The sequence below is a fragment of the Orcinus orca genome, chromosome 11 (genome assembly GCF_937001465.1).
Source record: "Orcinus orca chromosome 11, mOrcOrc1.1, whole genome shotgun sequence".
Taxonomy (NCBI): Eukaryota; Metazoa; Chordata; class Mammalia; order Artiodactyla; family Delphinidae; genus Orcinus; species Orcinus orca.
The window spans coordinates 102,772,809-102,800,668 of NC_064569.1; the positions used below are offsets into that span (position 1 = coordinate 102,772,809).

General features: G+C 41.4%; 1 protein-coding gene and 1 non-coding gene across 2 annotated transcripts; one reads left to right on the plus strand and one right to left on the minus strand.

Moving 5' to 3' along the window:
• Nucleotides 1-14: 14 nt before the first annotated feature.
• Nucleotides 15-27,648, minus strand: SYCE3 (synaptonemal complex central element protein 3). The gene is made up of 3 exons (XM_004279664.3): nucleotides 27,535-27,648; nucleotides 21,090-21,198; nucleotides 15-414 (listed from the first exon to the last, which is right to left on the minus strand). The coding sequence occupies exons 2-3, from the start codon at nucleotides 21,196-21,198 to the stop codon at nucleotides 215-217; spliced, it is 309 nt and encodes a 102-aa protein (XP_004279712.1). The 5' UTR covers nucleotides 27,535-27,648; the 3' UTR covers nucleotides 15-214.
• Nucleotides 16,389-16,495, plus strand: LOC117196513 (U6 spliceosomal RNA). The gene has a single exon (XR_004476744.1). It is a non-coding gene; the product is annotated as a U6 spliceosomal RNA (small nuclear RNA).
• Nucleotides 27,649-27,860: the final 212 nt, after the last annotated feature.

The window sequence follows — 27,860 nt, forward strand, 5'->3', positions numbered from 1 at the left end:
GTCTGGCTCCCTTTTAGTTTCTTTATTCTAAGTTCGGCACCACTGGCACTGAGTACGTCTACTTCATCGAGAGCCTCCGCATCTCGCCCTTCTCATGTGCTGTCCACAAGGTTTGATGTGCAGCTGGGTGGGACGGAAAGGGTCCTCAGGTTGTGCTCGGAAAGAAGTTTACTGAGTAACAAGCTCTGCGCACAGCCCTGCTCCGGGGCCGCTGCTACTCTGCCAAGGCTGCTCGGGCCGTGTGGGGCGGGCGGGCCTCCTGCGCTCGCTTGGTCTCGTCGAGCAGCTCCTGCCAGTTCTTCTCCACCTCCTCCTTGCAGTTGAGGAAGGCGTCCTCCAGCCGCCGCATGGACTCCGCCAGTGTGGGGTTGGTGCGCATCACCACCATGTCGTAGGCCATCCACGTGGCCTGCACTGCAACAACCAGACAGGCCCTGGTCAGGCCACAGGGGGCTGCCGCAGCGCTGGAGCCCCCCAGCGAGGGCTGGGCGCCTCCGCTCATGCCCAGCATCCTGGGGACAGGACGTGCTGAGTCACCCAGTTACTCGAAGGAGAGAAAGCGGGTTGGCCATGCGTTAGAGGGCTCATGACAACCCTATTAAAACTCCTCTCTAGGAAAACCAGTAATGAACCTTCCCTAATCTCACATAAGCCTTAACTTCTGGATACACCAGCCCACAATACTAAAAGGTTGGAGGCCAATCTGACATGAAATGTTAGGAAAAATGAGAGTAAACACAGGTCCTTACCTATCTGCAGTTCACAGCTAGTGGTTGCCGGGTGACCCCCAAGAAGTCATAACCCTGCCCAAGCTCACATACTCAGGTAGGGCTGACCACTCCCACTCCCCCAAGGCTAGAGCCTCAGGTTATCTCATGCTCATTGGCCTGGGATGCCTGCCCACCTCCACCTTGGCACCTCTCTGCTTTCAATAAGGCCAGCCAGGGGCTCCTCCTTCTGGGAAGGTTTGCCGAGTTCCATGTTAGGTGTCCTTTGGTGCTCACCACTGCACTGACCACCTTTCTTGCTCCTTCCCTTTGAGAGCAACTTGAGGGCCGCATCCCCTGGGCCTATAGGTGAACATGTGCTTCCTGTACAAATCCAATGGTGTGTGCAGAAGCCCCACCTCCACCTCTTCCCTCTGCAGCACCTGCCCCCCACTGGTGTGGTTCTCCCCTTTAGAACTATGAAGAACAGGGTTGTCTCTCTGTGCAGTAAATACATCTCCTTAGAACTTCTCCTGTCTGGGTTAAAAAATGCTGGATACTTTGGGAAACTATGTCCTTCAGGAAATTAACCAAAGAAGAGATAGGCAGGGAATTCCCTGGCAGTCCAGTGGTTAGGACTCCGCACTTTCACTGCTGAGGCCGTGGGTTAAATCCCTGGTCAGGGAACTAAGATCCCGCAAGCAGAATGAAAAAAAAAAAAAGATAGGCAGAATGATTAATAACAAATGCACATGTATGTCTACACACAACCGAGGTCAGCAGTGTGGCAGACTTGAAGTTTTATAGAAAGTGGCATCTGTTTGTTTAGGGAAAAATTGTTAGAAGAGATACGTGCAGTACACCTCAACAGATAGAGGGCATATGATATATAGCTAGCACAGGGATTCCCGATCTTCTGGAAGTATGAGAGTCACTTGGGACACCTGTTAAAATGTAGACCACTGGCCCCTCTCAGAACTCAAAGAAGGTTCTTGTGTAGCAAGTTGGGAATGGTGCCCAGGAACCTGCATCTTGACAAGCATCCTGGGTAATTCTGGTGCAGGAAGCCTGTAGACCACCATGTGAGGCCACCTGGGCAGCAGGTGGAGCATGGACTTGAAGCCAGGGCAGAGTCTGCTTCCCAGCTCTCCACTCACTGGCTGTGTGACCTGGAGTAAGTGATTTAAACTTACTAACCTCATCTCCTCTTATGTAAAGGACGGAAAACGTCCGGATCTCATGGCTTTGGTGTGAAGATTAAACCGATGATGTATGTAGCCTGTCTCCAACATATTAGATGCTCAAGAAAGGAGAAACTCTTACTATAAAATAAATAATTCAGGTATTCAGGACAAAGAACTAGGGTGGGTAAACAAAACAAAACAGCCCACAGAAATAAATCTCATATAGTCCTACATAGCAGCTGAAATTCTAGTCCTGAGTTTCCTGAGCTCAAAGCAGAGAAGGAAACATGCTCGGTTATAAGATTCAGTGACCATAAAATAAAAACAAACCCATTGTTTAAGACACTTTTACCCCAAGAAAGAATTTCCTTATAGGTATATTTCATGAGAGGTGTGTAACATAATGGAAAATGTCCTTGACAACATCCCTACTTTAAATACAAAGACATTCTTCTATGTCTACAGTTGTAGGCACTGGTAAAAGAAAGCTGGTGGCACAGTACCAAAGCACACTTCAGAAAAGGCAATTCAGTCAGACACTAAAACACTATATCAAGTGCATAGCCCTCTTATGATTTGATCCAAGGGGAAAAAAAAAAAAGAAAATATAGAATAGGAAGGACTCACAATCATCTGAAAATCCTTTGGAAATATATGTCGCCTGAGTTTTTCATTCATTCAATGTTTATTGCACACCTGCTCTGTGTCGGCGTTTTGCTAAGGCAGCCCTGATGATACAGCTGTCTACTACAGGACAGACACATCCCTGCCCTCGTGAGCTTCTATACTAGTTGCAGTGGGAGGAGACAGATAATAAACATATAAGACAATTACACATTGTGAAAGGAGCTGCGAAGCAACGTGTATTGTGACAGAGAAATGGGATAGGAAGAGTCTTATTTTAGACCAGGTAGTGAGGGCAGGCCTTCTCAGAGGGTTTTTGGTAAGGCCTATGCAGTAGCAAAGCCAAGGTCCTAATCTCTCGAGGGGCCTGAACAGCAGATACTCTGAGAGGCTAATTAGGACTCGCCCCACAAACTCTGATAAACTGCTGGGTAGGGCCAGGTCCTCACACAGAAATTTAAAAACTGGTCAAGATGTGCACTAGATGCAGGGTTCAGTAAAGGATGAGGATAAAGTGTTCCAAAAATCTGTGTAGGAGAGGGAGGACTAACGAGGGATACAGTGAGTAGATTTATTCTGACAGTAGAAGAGGCAGAAGCAGAGAACAGGAATGACAAGGCTAGTTGAGCCAGGCGATCAAGGGATGAAGATAAGCCTGGAGTTTACAGCCCACAGGCTAATTCACATCACTGGCAAAATAGAAGAATCAACATTTTAAAATGTAAATGGTGAAGGTCTACCTCCTCAAATCTCAGGTCCCAAATGGTTTTACAGATGAGTTCCACCGAACTGTGGAAGAACAGTTAATTCTTATCTAACGTAAGTGATTCCAGAAATTAGAAAAAGAGGGAAGACTGATAAGCTGACTGTATGGACTACTGTTAACTTTTTTTAAATTTTATTATTATTATTATTTTTTTTTTTTTAAATTTTTTGGCTGCACCACGTGGCATGTGGGATCCTAGTTTCCTGACCAGGGGTTGAACCCGTGCCCTCTGCACTGGAAGCTCCGAGTCTTAACCACTGAACTGCTAAGAAAGTCCCCTGGTGCAACTTTTTAAGAAAAGCATTTGATAGAAGTATTCCATTTACACTGTAGAAAATTTGAGAATAGAGATAAGCAAAAATAAAAACATAATTTTCCCTAAGCTGGTTTATTTTAAAACAAGACAAATATTATATAAAAAAAATTATAGGTCTGTCTCACATGAAAATAGATGTAAAATCCTAATATATGATCTAACCAAGCCTAACAATGTGTTAAAATAATATGTTATGATCAAGTAGAGTTTGTAAAAGAAATTCAAGGATAGTTGAGTATCAGAGAATCAATCAGCATAATTAACCACATTAATAAAAGGGGAAATCATAGTAATATCTCAGTTAATGCAAAAAAAGCAGTTAATAAAGTTTAATACTTATTTGTGATTTCAGAAAATCAAAACTAACAAATTAGGAATAGAAGGAGACATTTTAACCTAGTAAAGGTGATACACCAAAAACTTACAGCAAACATTATACTTAATGGAGAAACTGTGGATAAATTCCTTTGGGAATCAAACAAGGATGCCTCTAATAATGTAATGGGTATTGAAGATGTTGGTAAATGGAATTTAAACATTTAAAAGAAATAAGAGATATAACGTAAGAGATAAAACTAACAGTATTTGTAAATTATAAAAGTGTATATGAAAGAATAGAGGTCCAATAGTCAAGTCAATCTTAAAAAAATAACAGCTAAAAGGGGGGAATATACCCTATTAGATATCAAGACATCCTATAAAGCCCTGTTTTATTTATTTAGCCACACTGAGTGGCTTGTGGGATCTTAGTTCCCTGACCAGGGATTGAACCTGTGCCCTCAGCAGTGAAAGTGCGGAGTCCTAACCACTAGACCGCCAGGGAATTCCCTAAAGCCCTTTTTTAAAAAAATAGTGTGGTACAGACAAACAGACCAATGAAAGAAAATAGTATGCTCAGAGATAGACCTAAGTTTATATGGAATTTAGTATATGATGAAAGTAACAGTAAAAAATCCTTCAGAAATATACGTCTCCTGAAAAAAGGACAGTATACTCCAGATGGATTAAAGACATAAATATGAAAGATAAAATAACATTTATAGATCAAAATTTAGCAGAATACCTGTGATCTAGGGACTTCTTAAAAACCACAAACCAAATGTCATGAAGAACCTAGGGGTAAGACAGGAATAAAGACACAGACCTACTAGAGAATGGATTTGAGGATATGGGGAGGGGGAAGGGTAAGCTGTGACAAAAAACAAAACAAAACAAAAACAAAACCACAAACCATAAGGCAAAATATTGGTGAATTTCTTTTTATCAAAAATTTTTTTTCTACTAAGGACAACATGGACAAAATTTTCATACAAATGATAGAAGAAATTTACAATCTTAAAACTGATAATGGGTTAATATCTAGAATATACAAGAAATTACTTCAGGGTTTCCCTGGTGGCACAGTGGTTGAGAGTCTGCCTGCCGATGCAGGGGACGCGGGTTCGTGCCCCGGTCCGGGAAGGTCCCACATGCCGCCGGGCGGCTGGGCCCGTGAGCCATGGCCACTGAGCCTGGGCGTCCGGAGCCTGTGCTCCGCAACAGGAGAGGCCGCGACAGTGAGAGGCCCGCGTACCGCAAGAAAAAAAAAAAAAAAAGAAATTACTTCAAATCAATAAAAGAAATTCAGTAACAACAACAAAACCCTGGAAAATAACAAGTGTTGGTGAGGACGTGGAGAAACTGGAATGCTTGTGCATTGCTGGTGGGGTTGTAAAATGATGCACCATTGTGTAAAACAGTTTGACATTCTTCAGGAAGCTAAATATAGAATTACCATATGACCTAGCAATTCTACTCCTACATAGTGTCCCAAACAATAAAGAATGGGCACTCAAACAAATACTCGTATACACATGTTCATAGTGGCACTATTCACAATAGTTAAATATTGGGACACAACCCAAATATCCATCAGTGGATGAATACACGGAATATATTTTAGCTATACAAAGGAATAAAGTACTCAGAATATGCTACAATATGGGTGAAACTTGAAAATACTATGTTAGGCAAAAGAAGCCAGAAACAAAATGTCACACATTATATGATTCTCTTACATGAAATACCCAGAATAGGTAAATCCATAGAGAATGGAAACAGGTTGGTGGTTGCCAGGGGCTGGGAACAGAGGTATGGGAGTGACTGCTTAATGGGTACGAAGTGTCTTTTTTGCGTGATGAAAATGTTGCGGAACTTGACAGAGTTGGTGGCTGCACAAAATTATGAATGTATTAAATGCCACTGAATGTATACTTTAAAATAGTTAATTTTATGTGAATTCACTTTGATAAAAATTTATTTAAATATTAGATGTAGATATTATAATTATCTTCATTTTTCAAAAGTGGAAACGGACAGAGAGGTTAAGCAGCTTGCCCAAGTCATACAGCTAATAAGTAGCACAGGCAGGATTTAACCCAAGTAATCAAGCACCCGTGTCCATGTTTTTAGCTGCTTATGGTACACTGCTTCTTACATTCCCTAAGAAGAAACCCAAAAGACTAACAAGCATTTGAAGAGAATCTGGAATTCATTAGACAAGTAAAAATGAAAACAATCAGATATCACTTTACACCTATTAGTCTGGCAAAATTAGAAAGCTGGATAATATCAAGTGTCTGTGAGCTCGTGGGATCTAAGAACCCCAGGCACTGCTGGTTGGAACAGAGTCTGACTCAGCCGTTCTGTGAGGTCATCTGGTAACCCCTAAAATGATTACACAGGTCCTTGAGCATAGATGTGTGAAGATGTTCATTGTAGCATTGTTTTTGGTGACGAAGAGTTGTAGGCAATCTAGGTGTCCATCACCAGGAAGAATGGAGAAGCAAGAAGTAGTGGCTCACCATGGAATAAATACTATATTGCAGTTAAAAGTAATAGATAACATGTACACATGGCTACTCAAATAGGTCTTCATAACATAGTCGTGAGTTTAAAAAGTAAGATACAAGCTGGAGATATAAAACAAAAAGTATGAATTTTACAGGAACACATAAAAAGGGATATACCAAAAAAAGGAATGAAAAAAAGAGCATAAATAAACAAATAAGTGAGGATTGTTACATGGGCCAGTGACGCTAACACGCTATGAACTGAGAAGTATGGTTGTCAACCTTTCTGCCAGAGAACCATAAAGAGAAACAAACTAACAAATAAACCAGACTCATTAGGAAATAACAAGTGGGGATACACTGAGGCAGACAGGCATAGAAGAGAACAAAGTCAATCACAAATATAGAAAACATACTATATTCTCTTCACTGTGCCAGGCAAGTGGGTACCAAGGGAAACAAGCACATTCCAAATACGATTTCACTGTTAGCACTGAACTAGGCAAGGGAGATGCCAGGAGGCTTAAGACACAAGCTTTCTCAAAATGCATAAAAAGTCAGGGAGTTAAGACACATCATTCAATTGAAAAAATATCTATCAAGCACCTAGTATGGGTCAGCACCTGTTTAAGTTCTGGGGACAGAGCAGTGAGAAAAAATGTCAAAAAGTCTTTGTTCTCATGACCATTATATACTAAATAACAAGAAACTTACATAGTGCCTATAGTAAACTTACACAGTGTGTTCGAAGGTTAACAGGTGCTAAGGAGAAAAATAAAGCAGTGAAGGAGGGTTGAGGATGCTAGGAAAAAAGGATCTGCAATTTCAAGAAGGGTGCTCGGGAAAGACTTCACTGAGGAAGTGACCTTTAAATTAACTTTTTTTTTTTTTTTTTCCCGTTACGCGGGCCTCTCACTGTTGTGGCCTCTCCCACTGTGGAGCACAGGCTCCGGACGCGCAGGCTCAGCAGCCATGGCTCACGGGCCCAGCCGCTCTGCGGCATGTGGGATCTTCCCAGACTGGGGCACGAACCCACGTCCCCTGCGTCGGCAGGCGGACTCTCAACCACTGCGCCACCAGGGAAGCCCTAAATTAACTTTTGATGAATAGAAGTTCTTAACATTAGTGTAGTTCAATTTCTCAATCTTTTATTCTGTATTTAGCACTTTTTGCCTTTTGTTTAGAAAATTCTACCCAACCTTCAAAGTTGCAAAGATATTCTCCCCTATTTTTTTCCCAAACTTTAAAATTTATTTTCGATAATTAAGCTCTCATCACTCTGAAGCTACTGTGTGTTTGTGTGTGTGCAGGGATCCGTTTTAAATTTTTATTCTTATTCATAACCAATTTTTCCAGCTTACTTGTTAAATAGTCCCTTCTTTCCTCCACTGATCTTCCATGTCACCTGTGTTACGTATAAAACTTTGTGTGTGTGTGTATCTGTTTCTGGGCTCTCTGTTGTACTCCATTGCTCAACTTGTCTATTCCTGAGCTAATATGACACTGTCAATTATATAGTTTTATAATAAACTTTGCTAACTGTAGGGTGAATCCCCTGTCCTTGTCTTTCTCAGAAGTATCTTAGCTAGTTTTGGCTCTTAAGTCTCCAATAAAGGTTTTATTTTTTTTTAATTAATTAATTTTTAAATTTTTGGCTGCGTTGTGTCTTCGTTGCTGTGCGTGGGCTCTCTCCAGCTGCCGCAAGTGGGGGCTACTCTTCGTTGCGGTGCGCGGGCTTCTCATTGTGGTGGCTTCTCTTGTCGCGGAGCACCGGCTCCAGGCACGCGGGCCTCAGCAGTTGTGGCACGTGGGCTCCAGAGCACAGGCTCAGTAGTTGTGGCACACGGACTTAGTTGCTCCGTTGCACGTGGGGTCCCCCTGGACCGGGGCTCAAACCACTGCAGGCGGACTCCCAACCACTGCAATACCAGGGAAGCCCAAGTCTCCAATAAATGTTTTAGAATCAACCTGTCAAGTTCCATGAAAAACCCTATTAGGATTTTTATTAGAACTACTTTGAAGCCTTGGATGGAATTTGGGGAGAATGAACACATTTATTATATTTTCTTTCTACTCATGAAGGTAGCTATAGCTCCATTTATTTTGGTCTTTAATATCTGTTAGTCAAGCTTTGTAACTTTCTGCATATAGGCCTTGCATATTTCTTGTTAAACTTCTTCCAAGGTAATTCATAGATGTACGTGTTTGTGTTACTGTTATTGTTGCTATTATAAATGGTGCCTTAAAAAAATATGTTCTAATTCTTTGCTGCAGGTATAGAAAAATGCAATTAACTTCTGTACATTGATTTTATATTCAGCCACCTTGCTAAGCTTTATTATTTCCAATAAGATGTGTTTTATGTTCTACATAATAAATTCGGTAATTAGCTCCACGTTGGCCCCAGTAGTCCCTACCTTCTGGTAGTCACACCCTTCTGTAGTTCTCTCACATTGTGCCAGAGTTGATCCATGTGACCAACAGGTTATGGCAGAAGTGATGGTATGTCACTTCCAAGATTAGATGATAAAAGACTGTATCTTCTGTCTTGGGTTCCCTCTCTATTATATATATAAATATTTCTTGGATCACTTGCTCTGAGGGAAGTTATTACATGACCAGCCCTGTGGAGAGGCTGCATAGAAAGCCTCCTGCCAACAGCTACGTGAGCTTGGAAGGAGACTCTCCAGCATCCAGTCAAGTATCCAGAGATTGAAGCCATGACCTACAACTTGACTGCAAACTCATGAAAACCACATCCAGAACCACGCAGCTAAGCCATTCTCAGATTCCTGACCCTCAGCAATTGTGATAATAAATGTTTCTTGTTTTAACCTGCTAAGTTTGGGTTAATTTGTAATGCAGCAAATAGATAACTAATACAGATTTTGGTACTGAGAGTATGGTGCTGCTGTAACAAAAACCTAAAATGTAAGAGTAGCTTTGGAATGGGACAGTTGTTGGAAGCTAGAAAACTGTAAAGATTTTGAGGAGAGCATTAATGAAAGTTTAAAGTGCCTCAAACTCACTGTTCATAGGATTTTGGATTTTGAGGAGGCTGCATCCGACATCATCTATGGTCCTTGGAGATGTAAATATGTTGACTCTTGTTTCTGTGGACTTTCACTAACAGTGGCTTATCATCTCATGTATTTATTGGTTAGGTCATTGCTGAGCTAGCTCCCAGTGTCCTCTACACTGCTACAGAATCTTTCTAAAACACTTATCTCTTCATGTCATTCCACTGCCTAACTTTCTTCAGTTATTCCCGTTGCCTGTAGGATGATTTCTTGGTGTGGCACACGAAATCTTTCATGATCTGACCCCAGATGATTCATTTAGATTTACTCTCTATCACTTCCACTTATAGTGTATTCAACAGTAATTGAACCCTAAGTCCAACCAGCTTTCTTATTCTTTTGTTCCTTGGCACAAACTGTTCTTTTTGTCTGAAAGCCTTCCCTGCCACCTGTCTATCTGGGGAACTCCTCACAATACTTCAGAGAAATGCTCCATACCTCCTCTTAAAAAATTCCACAATTTACTACACAGATTTCAGCCACTCATCCAAAATCTCATTGAAATTTTAATATCCTTTTATTATAGCAATTAACATAGTAAATTGCATTTATGTGTCTGTACATTTATTTCTCCATTAGATTATAAGCAATTTGCGCTCAGGGCTTGGCATAGGTGGTTATTTAGAAAGTGTTTGTTGGGACTTCCCTGGTGGCCCAGTGGGTAAGACTCCATGCTCCCAGTGCAGGGGGCCCAGGTTTGATCCTTGGTCAGGAAACTAGATCCCACATGCATGCCGCAACTAAGAATCCACATGCTGCAACTAAGACCCAGCGCAGCCTAAATAAATAAATTAATAAATATTTTTTAAAAATAGTGTTTGTTGAACAAATGAATGAATGAATGAACAGTGCTTTAACCCCTCAGTCTTTGAGCTCTGGGATTATATTTTTCCGGCTTTACTGAAGTATAATTGACAAATAAAAATTGTATATATTTAAGGTGTACGATGTGATTTTTTTTTTTTTTTTTTTTTTTTTTTTGCGGTACGCGGGCCTCTCACTGTTGTGGCCTCTCCTGTTGCGGAGCACAGGCTCCGGACGCGCAGGCCCAGCGGCCATGGCTCACGGGCCCAGCCGCTGCGCAGCATGTGGGATCTTCCCAGACCAGGGCACGAACCCATGTTCCCTGCATCAGCAGGCGGACTCTGAACCACTGCGCCACCAAGGAAGCCCCGATGTGATGTTTTGATATTGTATGCATTGTGAAGTGATTATCAGCATCAAGCTAATTAACATTTCCATCACCTCACAGTTATGTGGGTTTTTTTTTTTTTTTGGTATGGAGAGAACACTTAAGATCTACATTTGTAGAAAATTTCAAGTATACAATATCATATTAGCTGTAGTCATGATGCTGTACATCTCCAGAATGCATTCTTCTTGCATAATTTCCTGGATATATACCCAGAAGGGGAATTGCTGATCATGTGGTAGTTCTATTTTTTTTTTTTTTTTTTGCGGTACGTGGGCCTGTCACTGTTGTGGCCTCTCCCGTTGCAGAGCACAGGCTCCGGACGCGCAGGCTCAGCGGCCATGGCTCACGGGCCCAGCCGCTCCGCGGCATGTGGGATCTTCCCGGACCGGGGCACGAACCCGCGTCCCCTGCATCAGCAGGCGGACTTTCAACCACTGCGCCACCAGGGAAGCCCCTCGGTAGTTCTATTTTTAATGTTTTGAGAAACCTCCATACTCTTTTCCATAACGGCTACACCAGTTTATATTGGTACATTATACCGTTTGCATTGGCTCTGTGATTATATTTTTGACAATATATAAAACTGGCCCTGGGCTTCCCTGGTGGCGCAGTGGTTGAGAATCTGCCTGCCAATGCAGGGGACCCGGGTTCGAGCCCTGGTCTGGGAAGATCCCACATGCTGCGGAGCAACTAGGCCCGTGAGCCCCAACTACTGAGCCTGTGCGTCTGGAGCCTGTGCTCCGCAACAAGAGAGGCCGCGATAGTGAGAGGCCTGTGCACCACGATGAAGAGTGGCCCCCGCTTGCCACAACTAGAGAAAGCCCTCGCACAGAAACGAAGACGCAACACAGCCAAAAATAAATAAATAAATAAATTTAAGACATATGTCAATATTAAAAAAAAAAAATTGGACAATCTCTTAAAAAAAAAACAAAAAAAACCTGGCCCTTCCCACTCAGCATATTCATAAGTGAACTCACTCTTTCCCACATCCTTCTAAACCTGCTATTCTTTCTGTATTCAGAAACTCTCATCTCTTCACTTTTCTCCTTTCCTCTTTCATTCAGCTAACTCATGTTCATATTTTAGTCTTAGCTGAGAAGTAATTTACTCGAGGAGGCCTTCCTTGGCTCCTTATATCAAATTAGGTTCCACTTTTGGCTACCCATAGCACCACGTAGATTATTCAGTCCTAACACTCATAGAAATCTATTGTAACTACTTGTTTAGTTATTTTTCCTCTTCACATGATCGTCAGCTTCAGGAAGAGGCACCCTACAACAGTGCAGCTGGAGGGCTGCCCATCGCGGGAAGGGAAATTATCAGATATTTTGGGGACTATTAGACACTGGCTCTGAACTGACATTAATTCCTGGTGACCCAAAACATCGCTACCAGTGTAGTGATCTACCAGTCAGAAGAGGGGCTTATGGAGGTAAGGTTATCAATGGAGTTCTAGCTGAGGTCTGTCTCACAGTGGGCTTAGTGGGCTTCTGAAGCCACTTTATGGTAATTTTCTCAGTTCCAGGATGCATAATCGAAATATATATACGCAGCAACTAGGAGAATCCCCACATTTGTTCCCTAATCCACAGAGTGAGGGCTATTTGGTAGGAAAGACCAAGTGAAAACCACTAGAACTGCCTCTACCTATGAAAGCAGTAAACTAAAAGCAACACTGTATTCCTGGAGGGATTGCCAAGATTATTACCACCATTAAGGACTTGAAAGATGCAGGGGGTAACTCCACCACAGTCCCATTCAACTTGCCTGTTTGGTCTGTACAGAAGACAAGTCTGAGAGAATGACAGTGGATTATTGTAAACTCAGTCAGGTGGTGACTCCAATTGCAGCTGCTGTTCCAGATGTGGTTTCGTTGCTTGAAAAAATTAACACATCCCCTGGTACCTAGTGTGCAGCTATTGGTCTGAAAAATGCTGTTTTCTCTATACCTCTTAGTAAACACCACCTAAAGCAGTTTGGTTTCCACTGACAAGGCTAACAATACATTTTCATTATCCTAATTCAGGTATAGCGACTCTCCAGCTCCTTAGTTGCCTCTCCCTTCCACAGGACATCAAGCTCTTCCATTATATTGATATTATGCTGACTGGACCTGGTGAGCAAAGGAAGCCAGACACAAGTGTATACACTGTGATTCCATTTATATGAAACTCTAGGCAAGTATATCAGTTGTTGCCTGGTGCTGGGGAAGGAAGAGTGGGAATTAACTGGGGAGGGGCAAAAGGAAACGCTTTGGAGAGATAGAAATAATTTGTACTTTGACAATAGTGTTAGTTATACTGGTGTATACATTTTGCAAAACTCAGTGAACATTACACTTAAAATATTTATTTTATTATTTATTTATACCTAAAGGTGACTTAAAAGCAATAAAAAACAAGAACACTATTTATCAGTACTTATGGGTTGCAATGACATATCTAGAGATAAATGCACAGCTCCAAATGTTTTCATAACTTAAAAAGGAATAAAAATAAATGAATAAAGCATTTAACTCAAAGTTTTACTAAAACAATAATAAAATTTTAGGGAAGGCAGGATGAAGAAAGCCCAGAAATCCAATTAATTTAGAATGTAGAAAAACAAATGCATATTAAGATGCTTTCCCTGCCCATATGCCCTTCTCTGAGACTCTGTCTTCATCCACAGGTCCTACAGATGCGTTGAGCTTTATCACCCATGTGGCCTAGCCTATGTGGCCTAGCCTAGCCACTCATGAATGATGTACATTATTGCATACTTTGTAACCTTTAAAAGTAACAGACTGGATGTATACATAGCATCTTGGAAAGAGCTGACACACATAATTCTGAATGAAAAAAAAGTATGAAAAATATATAATCATTTATAGAAATTTAACATAAATTTACCATTTATAGAAATTTCAAATAAATGTATAAAATAGCAATATACATTTCACAAGAACATACACACACAAAAAATACACATTAGAATTGTTGCCTACGGGTGGAGAGAGGAAAGGGAATGGAGCATGGGGACCGAAGGGGATAAATAAAAAAATTAAACTAGTAGTGCCCTGCATGGACCAATGATCATAATGTATCACAAACTGAGAAGTATGATAAAATCAATTCTCTACATCTGAGGTTGAAAATAAAGAGACAAGAAAATTGTTATACAACAGCATAATCAGGGAACAGGGCGACAGTCTTGAGGCACTGACACGAAGTAAAATGGAAAATAACAAAGAAATAAAATGGATTACAGAGATGATGATGAAGATAAGACAAAAAGAGACAGACAATATGGATAACTGGAATTTCTGAAGAAATAAACCAAATAAATAGAATTAAAAGTATCCAAAGATATGATAACTGAATAAGATCTTATAAAAATACTCAAATCAGGCTTCCCTGGTGGCTCAGCGGTTAAGAATCCACCTGCCAATGCAGGGGACACTGGTTCGAGCCCTGGTCCGGGAAGATCCCACATGCAGCGGAGCAACTAAGCCTGTGCGCCACAACTACTGAGCCTGCGCTCTAGAGCCTGCAAGTGACAACTACTGAGCCCGCGAGCCTAGAGCCCGTGCTCCACAACAAGAGAAGCCACCGCAATAAGAAACCTGCGCACCACAACAAAGAGGAGCCCCCGCTCACCGCAACTAGAGAAAGCCCGCGCACAGCAATGAAGACCCAAAGCAGCCAAAAATAAATAAATAAATTAAATAAATAAAATAAAATAAATAAATAAAAAATACTCAAATCTACAGCTCTAGAGATCTAACATGTCCTAGGAAATACGTCAGAGGGTATTAACAACAATCTTATGCTGGTGAAGTATAGAACTCCAAGAATAAAGAAAGAATCTTACAGGCAGAAAAGTCATTTTTAAGAGGCAGAGTGTTTCACACATCTTCACAGTGCCACTAAATGCTGAAAACATATTTTACGTTATAAAGAAAATAATTATATACCTAACCAAGTTACCATCCAGATATAAACATAGATATACTCTTAAGCATTTATGAATTCAAGGAATACAATGTCCAACGCTATAGTTACTAGGTTTAACTCTTTGAATTATTTGAATACAGAATGTGTGAGTCTCAACAACCTTAGGAATTATGATTACAGAATAGAGTGTAAATGTTCTAAATGTTATTGTTAATGTAAACATTATTTGTACTTGATAATATACAAATACAGGTAATAGTATAACGAAGGACAGTTGTGTCTCAGTTTCTTTACTTGTAAATAGGGATAATAACAATCCCTATATCTCAAAAATTGTTGTGAGGATTAAATAAACAAATTCATATAGTGCTTAGTATAGGATATAGCAATTAATAAGTAAGGCATAAATACTACTGATTAGTGTTATTAGATCCTGAATAAAGATAAAAGATACAACTAAAAATAAAAAAAAGATACAACTGAAGAAATAACACTAATTTCCTTAATGTTTCCCCACAAACTTTCTTAATTTTAGTATAGTTTTTATGGTGAAGAAATATTTATTTTAAGTAAAGAATTTCTTCAGTTTAAATTCTTAAGTAAAATTAAAGGTAGTACTCTTTATTTTAAAAGTAGCTTGTATAGTATGATTCCATTTTCATTAAAGTGTATCTGTCAAAAAAAGATTCCTCTATGCATCCCGTATTGTTCCATTATTCTGTTTTTGCATAGAGAGAGACTTGGAATCATGTTTGCCAGTGTTAACAGTAGTTAATTCTGAGTGGCTGGATTTTGCTGATTTTAAACTTTTCTTGTAATTTTCTATTTAATTTACTTTGGATTTTAAAAACAATGTACATGCAACATTTCTTTTAAAAATCATTGTTTATTTAATAATTATCAACTTATGAATTATTAATAATATTTATTAAATAATAAACATGATTATTCATTACAATCATCTAATAATAGTTATTTATTTTAAAATGCTAATAATGCTATATATAGCAGTAATCTAATAAATTAGAAAATACTGATGAAATGGATGAAGTGGGAGGATAAATGAAATACACAAACTGACACAATCTTAAAGCATTAACCAAAGAAGAAATTGAAAAAGTTATCAGAAGTTATCTCTAGCAGTTTCACCATTAACTGTTCAATGAAGAGTTGTTTCCAAATACTATACGTATAATTTCAGAATACAGAAAAAGATAGAAGACTCTAGAGGCTGAGTAGAGCTGGATATTACTACAGTTTGACCAAGTGCCTTTGAGCAAGTTATTTATTTATTTATTTATTCTGGCCGTGTTGCACAGCCTGTGGGATCTTAGTTCCTTGACCAGGGATTGAACCTGGGCCCTGGCAGTGAAACCGCTGAATCCTAACCATGGGATCACCAGGGAATTCCCTGAAAAAGTTATGTAAACTCTGTAAGCTCTAATTTCCTCCTCATATGTAAAGTGGAAACAATAATAGTGTCTCTCCCCCATAAACTTGTTAGGAAGAATAAATGAGATAATGTGTGTAAAGCATATGGTAAAGAGACCAATACATGGTAAACAATAAACATAAGCTATTAATAATAAAATTACTACTATTATTATTATTAGAATAATACAAAATATCCGAGAATCTACAGCCTTCCTGTACACTAGTATTAATTATGTAGTAAATAAAATAGAAAAACACCCCATTTATAATAGGAACAGAAACACAGAAGTAAATGTACTGAAAACTCTGGAGAGTGCCCCCTTTGACGGCATATATACTAAAATTGGAATGATATGGAAAAGATTGGCATGGCCGCTGTGCTAGGATGACATGCCAATTTGTGAAGTATTTCACATTTTTATGTAATGAACAGCATGATGACTATAGTTAACCAGACTGCATTGTATATTTGAAAGTTACTAAGGGAATAGTATCTTTAAAGTTTTCATCGTAAGGGAAAAAATAACTTGTAACCATGTGAGGTGGTGGATATTAACTACATGCATTATGGTAATCATTTTGCAATATATACATATATCAAGTCATTATGTTATACAATCTAAACTTATACAATATTATATGTCAATTATATCTCAATAAAACTGGAAAAAATAAAATAAAATTGAAGGCAAAAAAAATCTGGAGAAAAATATTGCAAAACCCTTTGAGACATGTTAAAGACATGTTAAAGAACACTGGAATAATTGGAGAGGAATAGCACATTCCTACCTGAGAATGCTTAATGTTAAAAATATATCATTCTTGGGCTTCCCTGGTGGCGCAGTGGTTGAGAATCTGCCTGCCAATGCAGGGGACACGGGTTCAAGCCCTGGTCTGGGAAGATCCCACATGCCGCGGAGCAACTAGGCCCATGAGCCACAACTACTGAGCCTGCGCGTCTGGAGCCTGTGCTCCACAAGAGAGGCCACGACAGTGAGAGGCCCGCACACCGCGATGAAGAGCGGCCCCCGCTTGCCACAACTAGAGAAAGCCCTCGCACAGAAACAAAGACCCAACACAGCCAAAAATAAATAAATAAATAAATATTTAAAAATATATATATATCATTCTTTCTATATTAATGTATAGGTTTAACACAATTCCAAATAAAATATTAAATGAATCTATTACTCATCTGGAGACTAAACATGTGAGAATAGGTATAAAAAGAAAAAAGGAAAGAAAAAACAATAATGAAGGGGAACTCACTGATTAATAATAATGAAACCAGTGTGATAAGCCATAAAACCTAACATATTATATAACAGGTTAGCTATCTCTGCTCTACTATATATAAAAACTTCATGAGTAATAAAGAAATTACTTCTAAACTAACAGGACAGGATGGGATAGATTTGGAGATGAGGGAAACCAAGTTAGAATCTCTCCTTCTACCTGAGAAATTTTACATTCTCAAGGCTCACCCCCATAAGGCATTCTACAGCTAAATCTGTACTGTATCCTAGGTCATGAGTTGACTTAAGCTCAAGAGAACAGAAAGAGAAACTTTAAGCCTTGGAGTCAAGATGATTTGGCTTTTTAATATTGCTTAAGTTATGCATATATACTTAATAGTTTAAGCACATATATTTATATAAATACATATAAATATGCACACTTACATTTATTTGCTGGTTGGTGCTTTTGATAGTTGATGACTGCTTGTTTGGTGATTTTCCTTGCCCTGTGTGGTCACTGGAAAAATTGGGCAAGAGCCTTCCCAGGGGCAACAGAGGCCAAGAACTTACGTGTTGGGCTTCACTTTAAATTTAACCTAAAGGGTAAGGGTGTGAGATTCATCATGGCCCCAAATCATGCTACTTCTGTCAACAATATTTATCCTAACTTGACCTAGAGACACTATGACAAAATAGTTCTGCTGCTTACACTTCAGGTAGAAAATATTTTATTGTTCTCAACCGTTGGATTTGAGTCCGTGGACCCAAGAACGTACTGTTTACTTAAGAAATTACAAAAGGTAAACTTTACAAAACATTTTAATACTATTTAACCTGTGGTTGCTTATATGTTGATAAAAACATATCTTCACCAGCTGATAAACTGCTAAAGAAAAAATCTGAAAGATGTATATTGCCCCCCAAATTAGACAACTGTGCAGAACATTTACATAAAAATAGAATAATAAAAAGAGGAAAATATGTGCAACTAAAACGAAGGAAAGAATAAGCTAAAGGGGAAATAATGGACCTTCCATCAACTCAAGGAATGTGACGTGGAAAAGCACCAAGGGGAGGGGATGTGGAATCATGCACAGCAGAAGCCTCATTCATGCCAAGTAGATGCAGGCTACATTTGTTTTATTTCTGTGAGAAAGGAAGTACACAAGCCTTCCAGGATGTGCAGATGCTTAAATACAATAGTTGAATCTATCAAACAATTTCAGGTTTACTTAGAAAACTTAAAAGACAAATTTTTAAAATTGTCAAAGCTAAGTCTTTTATGTGACTTGTTTCCATATAAACACCTGTCAACCTTGTCTCTAAGGTGAGAGAGCATTGTTTTTACAACACTACTACCTTAGTAATATCATCTTAGCAATATTAACTTTTATTATTACTTAATAACTTACTTAACTATTACCTTAATTACTGTTGGAATTATTTGCCAAAAAGAGAGACTCTAGTGAATCTAAATAAAAATGCAGTACACAGCCTGGTTCCTTTGGCACACCAGATAGTTTAGAATTAAATGTTTAAAAAAACAAACAGGATTTCCCTGGTGGCGCAGTGGTTAAGAATCCGCCTGCCAATGCAGGGGACACGGGTTCGAGCCCTGGTCCGGGAAGATCCCACATGTCGCGGAGCAATGAAGCATGTGCACCACAACTACTGAGCCTCTGCTCTGGAGCCCGTAAGCCATAACTACTGAGTCTGTGTGCCACAACTACTGAAGCCCACGTGCCTAGAGCCTGTGCTCCGCAGCAAGAGAAGCCACCGCAATGAGAAGACTGTGCACTGCAACAAAGAGTAGCCCCCGCTCGCCACAACTAGAGAAAGCCTGTGTGCAGCAAAGAAGACCCAATGCAGCCAAAAATAAATAAATAAATTTATTAAAAAAAAAAAGAAAAAACAAACACAAAGTAGAAGAAAATATAAATGACTATTTCACTGATCTTGGATTAGGGAAAGGTTTTCTAGGCATCACAGCAATGGGAATAAATCAGAAAAGAAAATATTGATACATTTTTACTACATATGACTTCTGTTTACCAAAGCTTCGTATACAAAATTAAAGGAAAATAACAAACTGGGAAAAATATTTACTACAATTTTGAACAAGTCTTAATACATAAAGAGCTCTTACAAATCAATAAGAGATGCTATCACAGAAATCTGTTATTCTCTTATTGTTCTCAGTGCCAAGCCTGAGGTAAGGCTAGCCCCTTTTTAGCCTTTAGTTCTGCAAAACATTCCTAATTGGCCTTCCTGCCTCTAGTCTTCCCTCTCCGAACCATCTCTCACACTGCTACCAGAGGTATCTTTTCAAAAGGCAAGTGTCTTCCTTGAAATCCCAAATGGCTCCCTATCACCTGAACAAGAAAGGTAAACCTCTTTAGCTTGGCGCTGAAGACCCTTCTTCTCACCTTTTCAGCCTCTTCTTTCTTTGGCCTGCCTCCTTGTGAATCTCATGCACTAATATGACTTCTTGACTATGCCAGTCTTTCCCACACGGGCACACAGCCTTGGCTATCTCCTCCTACCCATGGGCCCTACCCCATCTGTCCAATCCCTGCTGCTTCCCTAGTGCTCTGCTCTATTCAAAGCCTCACTTGCTTCCCCAGGCAGTCAGCCTCTCCTTCTTCTCTGCTCCCTCCCTGGTACTTGGTATACACCATTATTAGCATTTCCCAGGTTATAATTTTAACATAAAGTTAAAATGTGCTTTAATTTTAATTTATATATTTAAATTATAATTAGTCATCTTGATGTCTGTTTCTGGCCCCTGCCCACTTCTTCTAATGAAGGAGCATCTCTATTCAACTTTGTATTCTTAGAAAAGCACATAGTAGGTGCTTAGTAAATGCTGTTAAATAAGAGACTATTTAATTAGATTGAAGGAATTAAATAACTTATAGTGGAAAATGAATTATAGAACATTTTAGCAAGGTATATATAAGACTTTCAAGTACATGGGCACAAAATTGCAAACATTTCTAAGCAGAAATTTTCTGAAGACTGTTGTAATAAATGGAGATTATTTATAAACTAATAATGTCCTTAAAAATAATTTGTTTTCATTTGAGTAGAGTATACAGGCTTTCTAAAATTTGTTTTACATTATGGTTTTCTCTAGCAAAACTTAGGCTCACACAATTATAAGAATTACACATATTCTGAACTAGTAAAGAACAAATTAAAAACTTATAATGGTATCACTACCACTGCTAGTTACCGCTTAGTGGAAACATGTTGAATAAAATAACAGACAAACATTTTTTTCCAAAAATGGAGAAATTTGTTGAACTCTACTGCTGCTTCATTACACTGGCTGTACCTCCCATTTCAGCACCTCGCCAGTCTTAGCACTATTTCTCTGAACTCTTCTTATTTAAATGATTCACAGAAAGTATGTTCCAACTTTGTTCACAGGTGTTATATTAACATAATTTGTCATTTGCTGAGTACTTGAGCTTGGGTATGGTACTGTGTGCCCAGTTACAAAAGAAGAGGTCACTATTTCTGCCCTCAAAAAGATAACAGCCCATTTGCAGAAATAAGATGCAAACGCACATAAAATAATCAGAAAACGAGTCAAGGCAATATTCAGAGGTTCGTGTAAAATCTTGTGGTACAGTAGTTATATGGTGCAGAAGTTGAAAAGTAGTCAGGCAAGACCTGGTTGAGAAGGCCCTTGATTTGAGCTTAGAAGTGTAGGGAGGATTTGAGCTCTTGGAAAGAAGGGTGAAGGTACCCTGCCTGGGAAAACATCTTACCTGAGATTTTTTCCATCTCTTCCAATAGCTTTTCCAAGTCTTTATTCAGGTCTGACAGCATTTTCAGCATGTTTTCATAGTTTCTTTCACCAGGGTCAGAATCAGCCATCTAGGCAGTGCACAGAAAGAAGATGCAGTGAGACAAACCAGTGTTTCAATTCTAGCTCCACTACTCACAGCTGGGTAGCCCAAGCCGGAAAACTTAGGTCATCTTTAACTCCTCTTATCTTCCTGACCTAAGGGGTCACTGAAACTCACCAATTTTATTTGTTTATGGAATAAACATTAAATCATCTATGGGTCAGGAAGGGTCAGTGCTTGAGAGTCACCAGTAAACTGAATCCTGCCCTTGTGGAGATCATAGCCTGGCCCAGCTCTTTAAAGTCTCTCCTATCACTGCCTTCCTCCCTCTCTCCAAGGTTGCTGCTTTAATTGAGGTCCATTCCATTATCCACCATTGATTACAGATTTACTGGGCATCTACTATGTGCCAGACATCTACTATGGCTCTGGGGACACTGCAGCATATCTGAGGATCCAAATAGACTGGATGCTGTCATGGAGCTTCCATTCCAGGGAGAGAGACTGATAATAGCCAAGTTAACAGTTTCATAAAGATACCTTCAGTTTGTGGTCACTGCTACAAAGAAAATAAAAAGGATGGTGTAATAAAGATTTTTCATGGGGAGAAATGCTTTGGCTTGTAAAGTCCAAGAAGTCCTTTCTAATGAAGTGACATTTGAACTGCCATTTGAATGACAAAAAGGAGTTGTCATGTGAAGATCTAGGGGAAGAGTTCTAGACAGAGGGAATGGCTCAAGAAAAAGTGGGAGTGTCCCTGGTGTGTTTTAAGGAATAGAGAATGGGGCTGAGGAGAAGAGTGGTAGGACATGAGATCAACTAAGTAGGCAAGAACTTTGGTTTTATTTTGACAGTGCGGAAAAGCCACTGGAGGTTGAGAGAGCAGGGGATTATGTGATTATGTTTTAAGGTAACAGCAGACTTCAGCTGCTGTTTGGAAAATGGACTGCTGCAGAAGGCTGAGAGGAGGAAAGAGTGGGAAGACCAATTAGACAGGAGAGCACTAAAGTGGTCTAGAGATGACAGTGGCTTGGACTTCGGTGATAATATGAATAGTGAGAAGTGAAGTGTTCTGGTTATATTTTGGAAGATAAACCAACAGAATTGGGTACAGGACTTGTGTCAAGGTTTGCAGGGGCAAGTGATGGGAAGAGAGAAAGTAAAATGACTTCTAATTTTGGTGAGAACAACTTAATGGATGGTGGTGTTATTAACTGAAATGGGGAAGAGTAGGAGAGGAGCAGATTAGAAGGTAAACCAGGTGCTTTTCTTTTTTTTTAGGCTGTGCCGTGTGGCATGTGGGATCTTAGTTCCCGGACTAGGGCTCAAACCCGTGCCCCCTGCAGTGGAAGCTTGGAGTCTTAACCACTGGACCACGAGGGAATTCCCAGGTGCTCTATTTTGAACATGTTACTACTATGAGATGCCTATTAGGCCTCCAACTGGAGATACAAATAGGCAGTTGAATACATGGGCCTGGAGTTCAGGAGATAGGTTGAAGCTAAAAATATAAAGTTTGGAACTAGTGGTACAAGCTCTCTTCATCTTTCACTTGGACTATTGTCATAGACTCCTAACTGGTCTCCCTGCTTGTAGCTTCCTCCTGTCCAATCTATTTTCCAGTTCACTCCCAGAGTGACCTTTCCTAACGTACAAAACTAACCATGTCACACTGTTTGAAATCCTTCAATAGCTCCTATTTCTTTCAGGATAAAATACAACCTCTTTACTATAGATATAAGATCCTTCATAAGCTAGCTCCCGACTGCCCCTGTTCTCATCTAGTTCCAAGATGTGACAAAATAGCTGAAAGTCTTAAGAGATCCAAAATGTAATGAGATATTATTAAATATAATAATAATCTCTTGTAAATAGAGATTATTATTTACAAGAGATGTAATGAAAAGATATCCATGAAAATAACACAAAACTCTGGAAAGTTAAAAATCTCTACAGTTTTCTTACAAAAGAGCTAAGGAAGTACAAAATGGAGTAAAATAATTCTATCACGTGGGTGGTTACAAAAATCTACGTGAAGGCAAAGAAGTAGGTAATTACATACTTCATATCTAAGTCGTGTGGACTGCTTGCTCAATTCATTAAGTTATAAAGTTCCACTTATATTATTTTATCCATACATTCAACACTTATTTATTGAGTACTATTTTAGATCTGAAGATACAGCAGTGAACAAAACATTAAAATCCTTGAACAAGATTAATGAGTGAAATAAATATAAGGAGGGGATAAGTACTAAAGAAAAAAAGTTATCTGGAGGTGGAGGGTGGGAGAGAGTATGTACAGGGTAGTGGCTGTACTTCAGATAAGTGTGCAGGGAAGGCCTTGCTGAAGTGATTTTGACTAGAGAGCTGGAGGAAGTGAGAGAATGGTGAGCCATACAGATATGCTGGGGAAAGTGCATCCCAGGCAGAGGAAATAGTAAGAACAAAGGCCCTGAGCTAGGAGCCTGCTGGATGAGCTGGAGGAAGAGCAATAAGGGTGGTATAGTTGGTGTAGAGAGAGTGAAGTGAAGAGTAGTAGAAAATAAGGTCAAAACTTGGTGGGTGAAATTGAGGTGGGCCTTAGAGACCACTGAAAAGACTTTGGTTTTTTCTTTGAGTGAAATGGGAGCCTGGAGGGTGATAATCTGATTTACATGTTAATAAATCACTAGATTGAGAATAGCTATATGGACATGGGTGGAGGCAGGGAGACTAGTTAGGAGGAGGTCACTGGAATAATGCAGGTGAGAGATAACAGCTCAGATCAGCATAGGACTGATGCAAGTAGTGTGAAGGAGGACCGTTCAGGGTATATTTTGAGGGCAGGGCTGACAAGATTTGCTGATGAGTCAATGTGAAGTCAGGGACAATGCTAGGGTATTTGACTGGGCAACCAGAAATGGTGGTACAATTAACTGAGACGGAGGAAGACTGGAAGAAGATAGTTTGCATGGGAAAGAAATAACTCAGTTTTGAACATATTAAGATACTTATGAGGCATCCAAGTGGGAATGGTGAGTAGGCAGCTGAATAAATGAATTCAGGGGAGAAGGTAGGCTAGAGATAGAAATTTGGGAGTCATCAGCATATAGGCGATATTTAAAGACATGAGAATGGGAGAGATCAAGGGAGAAAACACAGATGGAGAAGAGGCCCAACATCAAGACTGGGGAGATGCAAAGGAACCAGCCAAAGAGACTGAGGAAGAGGGGCCAGAGAGGCAGAAGGAGAACCAGGAGGGTCATGTTTCGGAAGTCAAGTGCAGACTGTTACAGAGTCACTGAACCCCAGCCAATGTCCTCTGATCATTATGAAATCTCAGCAAGCTGAGAAGACAACTCTAAAAAGCACAAGACACTGGGAACTATACTCAATATTTTGTAATAACCGATAAGGAAAAGAATCTGAAAAAGAATGTAAATATACATACATAAAACTGAATCACTGTGCTGTACACCTGAAACTAACACGACATTGTAAATCAACTATACCTCAATTTAAAAATAAATAAATAAAGTAAAAATAAAAAGTACAAGAGAAGGAAACTCTAAAAATCATATGGGTGAATAACTTATAATTCTGGGAAGGTAGGGAATAAAGATAGGAAATATTAAGAGCATAAAAACTAGAATCACAGGTTTCCCCACTATCCAAAAGTAGAGCGTTTGTATAAAACCTTTCATAAGCCAAAATGGCATAAGGCAAAGAAGCAATTACCTTAGGACACATCTTGCTAATGAACGCACAAAATAAACCAAGATAAAGCACAGATGCTCACAGACAAAGTTCAAAGCTGTGGCAGCCTGATGCTGAGATGCAGAGTGTAGTTCCCCGGGAATGCGCTTGGCGGTGCTACTCTCAGTGCTGGGGTGCACACTGCCTCTATACGGCTCGCTGCAAAACAAATGCAGGACGCTATTTTCATTTTTTACCTTTTTTTTTTTTAATAAAAGCCAAAATCCTCTTCATATTTCTTTTGGTTAGTGAAACAGGTACTAATGTAGGTTTTTCATAAAAGTGGAGTGGTGTAAAGTGAACTTTCACAAAGCAGGGGATACCAGGGAAGTCCTGACTATCTGTTATTATATGCATTTGAATGTTTAAGAGAATCGGGTCTACCAGAGTAGCAGCTCAGCTTTGTCATTGGAGTTTAAAATGTGAAATTGATTATGGGTTGTAATTTTAAGTCACAGTCTTAGTAAGTTTATAGGAGCTCTAGGACATTTAAGAGAACTTGAGGTTTACAATATTTGTAAATTTTACTTATAATTTTTATAAGAATTACATGGGGACTTCCCTGGTGGTGCAGTGGTTAAGAATTTGCCTGCCAACGCAGGGGACATGCATTCGATCGCTGGCCCGGGAAGATCCCACATGCCGTGGAGCAACTAAGCCCGTGCGCCACAACTACTGAGCCTGCGCTCTAGAGCCCGCGAGCCACAACTACTGAAGCCCACTTGCTGCAACTACTGAAGCCCGCGCACCTAGAGCCCGTGCTCCGCAAGAGAAGGCCCCACTTGCCGCAACTAGAGAAAGTCCACGAGCGGCAATGAAGACCCAACGCAGCCAAAAAAACTTTTTTTTTAATTAAAAAAAAAAAGAATTATATAAGAAGGTAGGATGGTTTGTTATTAAGACAACTGAGGTACTTAAAGAAGTAGAATACATTAAGTTTATTATTAAAAGTTTAAGTTTGTAAATGGAACAAAAACACTGTTACTATTAAAAATATGCTAGACCTAGAATAAGATTAAAAGTTTAGAATAAGATAATCCTATTTAGGGACTTCCCTGGTGGCGAAGTGGTTAAGACTCCACACTCCCAGTACAGGGGGCCCAGGTTCCATCCCTGGTCAGGGAACTAGATCCCACATGCATGCCGCAACTAAGGAGCCGGCGAGCTGCAACTAAGAAGCCCACCTGCCACGGCTAAGACCTGCCACAACCAAATGAATAAAAAAAATAAATATTAAAAAAAAAGAACTGATGGATCACTAGACAAAACAGATAGGGCATGCAAACTTCGACGTGGAGGGTAGAAAAAAACAGGAGATAGTGAGAAGGTGGTACAGAGTAAAAGTTTTTTGTTTTTTAAATTGCCTGTCTTTGGTCTGTGTGGAAAGGATTAGCTGTACGGAAGGCTGAAGAATCAGGAGAAAGGGTTGCGGATGGCGCAGGGACTGGTCACCTTACCCTGCGGAGGGAAGGGAAGGTAAAGAGGTACGGGTGGAGGCAGGTGGGTGGCGGGCCAGGTAAGTCCCTGCTCAAGCTCGAGGTCCCCAGCTTGCCTGCCAACGGCAATGAGGAGGTTTTTTCCTGAGAACGGACGGTCGGCAGAGGAGCAGTGGCAGGAACGGCTGAGGCCGCACGGCCGCACGTATTCTCAGGACCCTGGGGGGCGCAGAGCCCAGGGCGGAGTGTAACCGGCTGGGAACTGAAGCGCGCGCCGCGGAGGCGCGACGAAGGCGCGAGGAAGAGGGGAGGTGGGTACGGAGCGGAGGCCCCGAGGGGCAGGGAGCTGAGGGCGGGGCGGGTGGGCTGGGGACGGAGCGCGAGCCACCTGGAGGGATGCAGGCCGCGGCGGGGCCGCGGGGTCGGGGGGCGGGCCCGGCAGGCGGACCCAGGGAAGGGTGGGCTGAGTGAAGGCGGGAGGCCACGCCATCCGGGCCCACGGCACTCCCGCCGGTGGCGCTGCCGAGGCTGGCCGCAGGGTTAGCGCGGAGCCAAGGCAGCGAGGGCGACGGCTGGCTGCGGGCGAGCGGCCTGGGGCTGAGGGTCTGAGGTGCTGGGGCTGCGCACTCCAGAGGCACGAGACACGCCAGGGCCTGGGGCCCTCTCTGTGGGCTGAGGGTCTCGCCCGCGCAGTGCGGGGAGCTGTCACGGAGGCCGGGATCCTTCCTGCGGTGAGAAGCGTGAGGGGATGCGAGGGGCACCCGCGCCGGCGAGCCTGCGGGGCGTGCGCGCGCGGTGGTGTGAACAGCACGCGAGCAGAACGAGTGAGTGATGCCTGGGTGGTGCGCCTGCAGTCGCGCGCTGAGTCTCGGACCACGCCTGGTGTGCGGATGGGAGGGAATTCGACGCGTGTCACGTGCGTCCAGGTGGGCGCGAGGCTGAGAGGTCCAGGTGTACAGAGTTCCGGACGTGCGGTGTGAGGGCTCTGGAGGACGTGTGGGTGAGGGGCCGGGGCTGCGGCGTGAGGAGCACGGCGTGACGAGACCGGGCTGAGGGCCGGGTGGGTGAGGAAGCGGTAGGCGCCCCACCGGTCTGGCGTGAGGCGGTGAGCACCGCCTGGGGACGCCGTGACTCGGGGGTCGGGGCGCCAAGGGAGGGTCCGGGACCCCCAGGCGGGCTGGCCTCTCTCACCTCCAGCTCCCCGGCGCTCGGGTTCCGCTCGGCTACCCTCCTCCGCGGCCTGAGGCTTGAGGCGGCTCCTCAGAATGACGCCCCTCCCCTTTCCGTTACCAGACCCGCCCCCGGAGCTTGCCTCTGGCCCTCATTGGCTGGTCTCCTGGAGCGGAAGGGGCGGCGCTGCGAGCACCTGACTACACCCGCCTCACGCTGGTCCCAAGTCCCGGCCTTGAGGTCTCATTGGCTGGTCGCCTGGAGCGGAAAGGGCGGGGTTGCTCCCGTCTGGTCCCACGTGGTCCCGCGCTTGGGTCTCTCCGTCTCAGGTGGGCCGAGTACCTGGA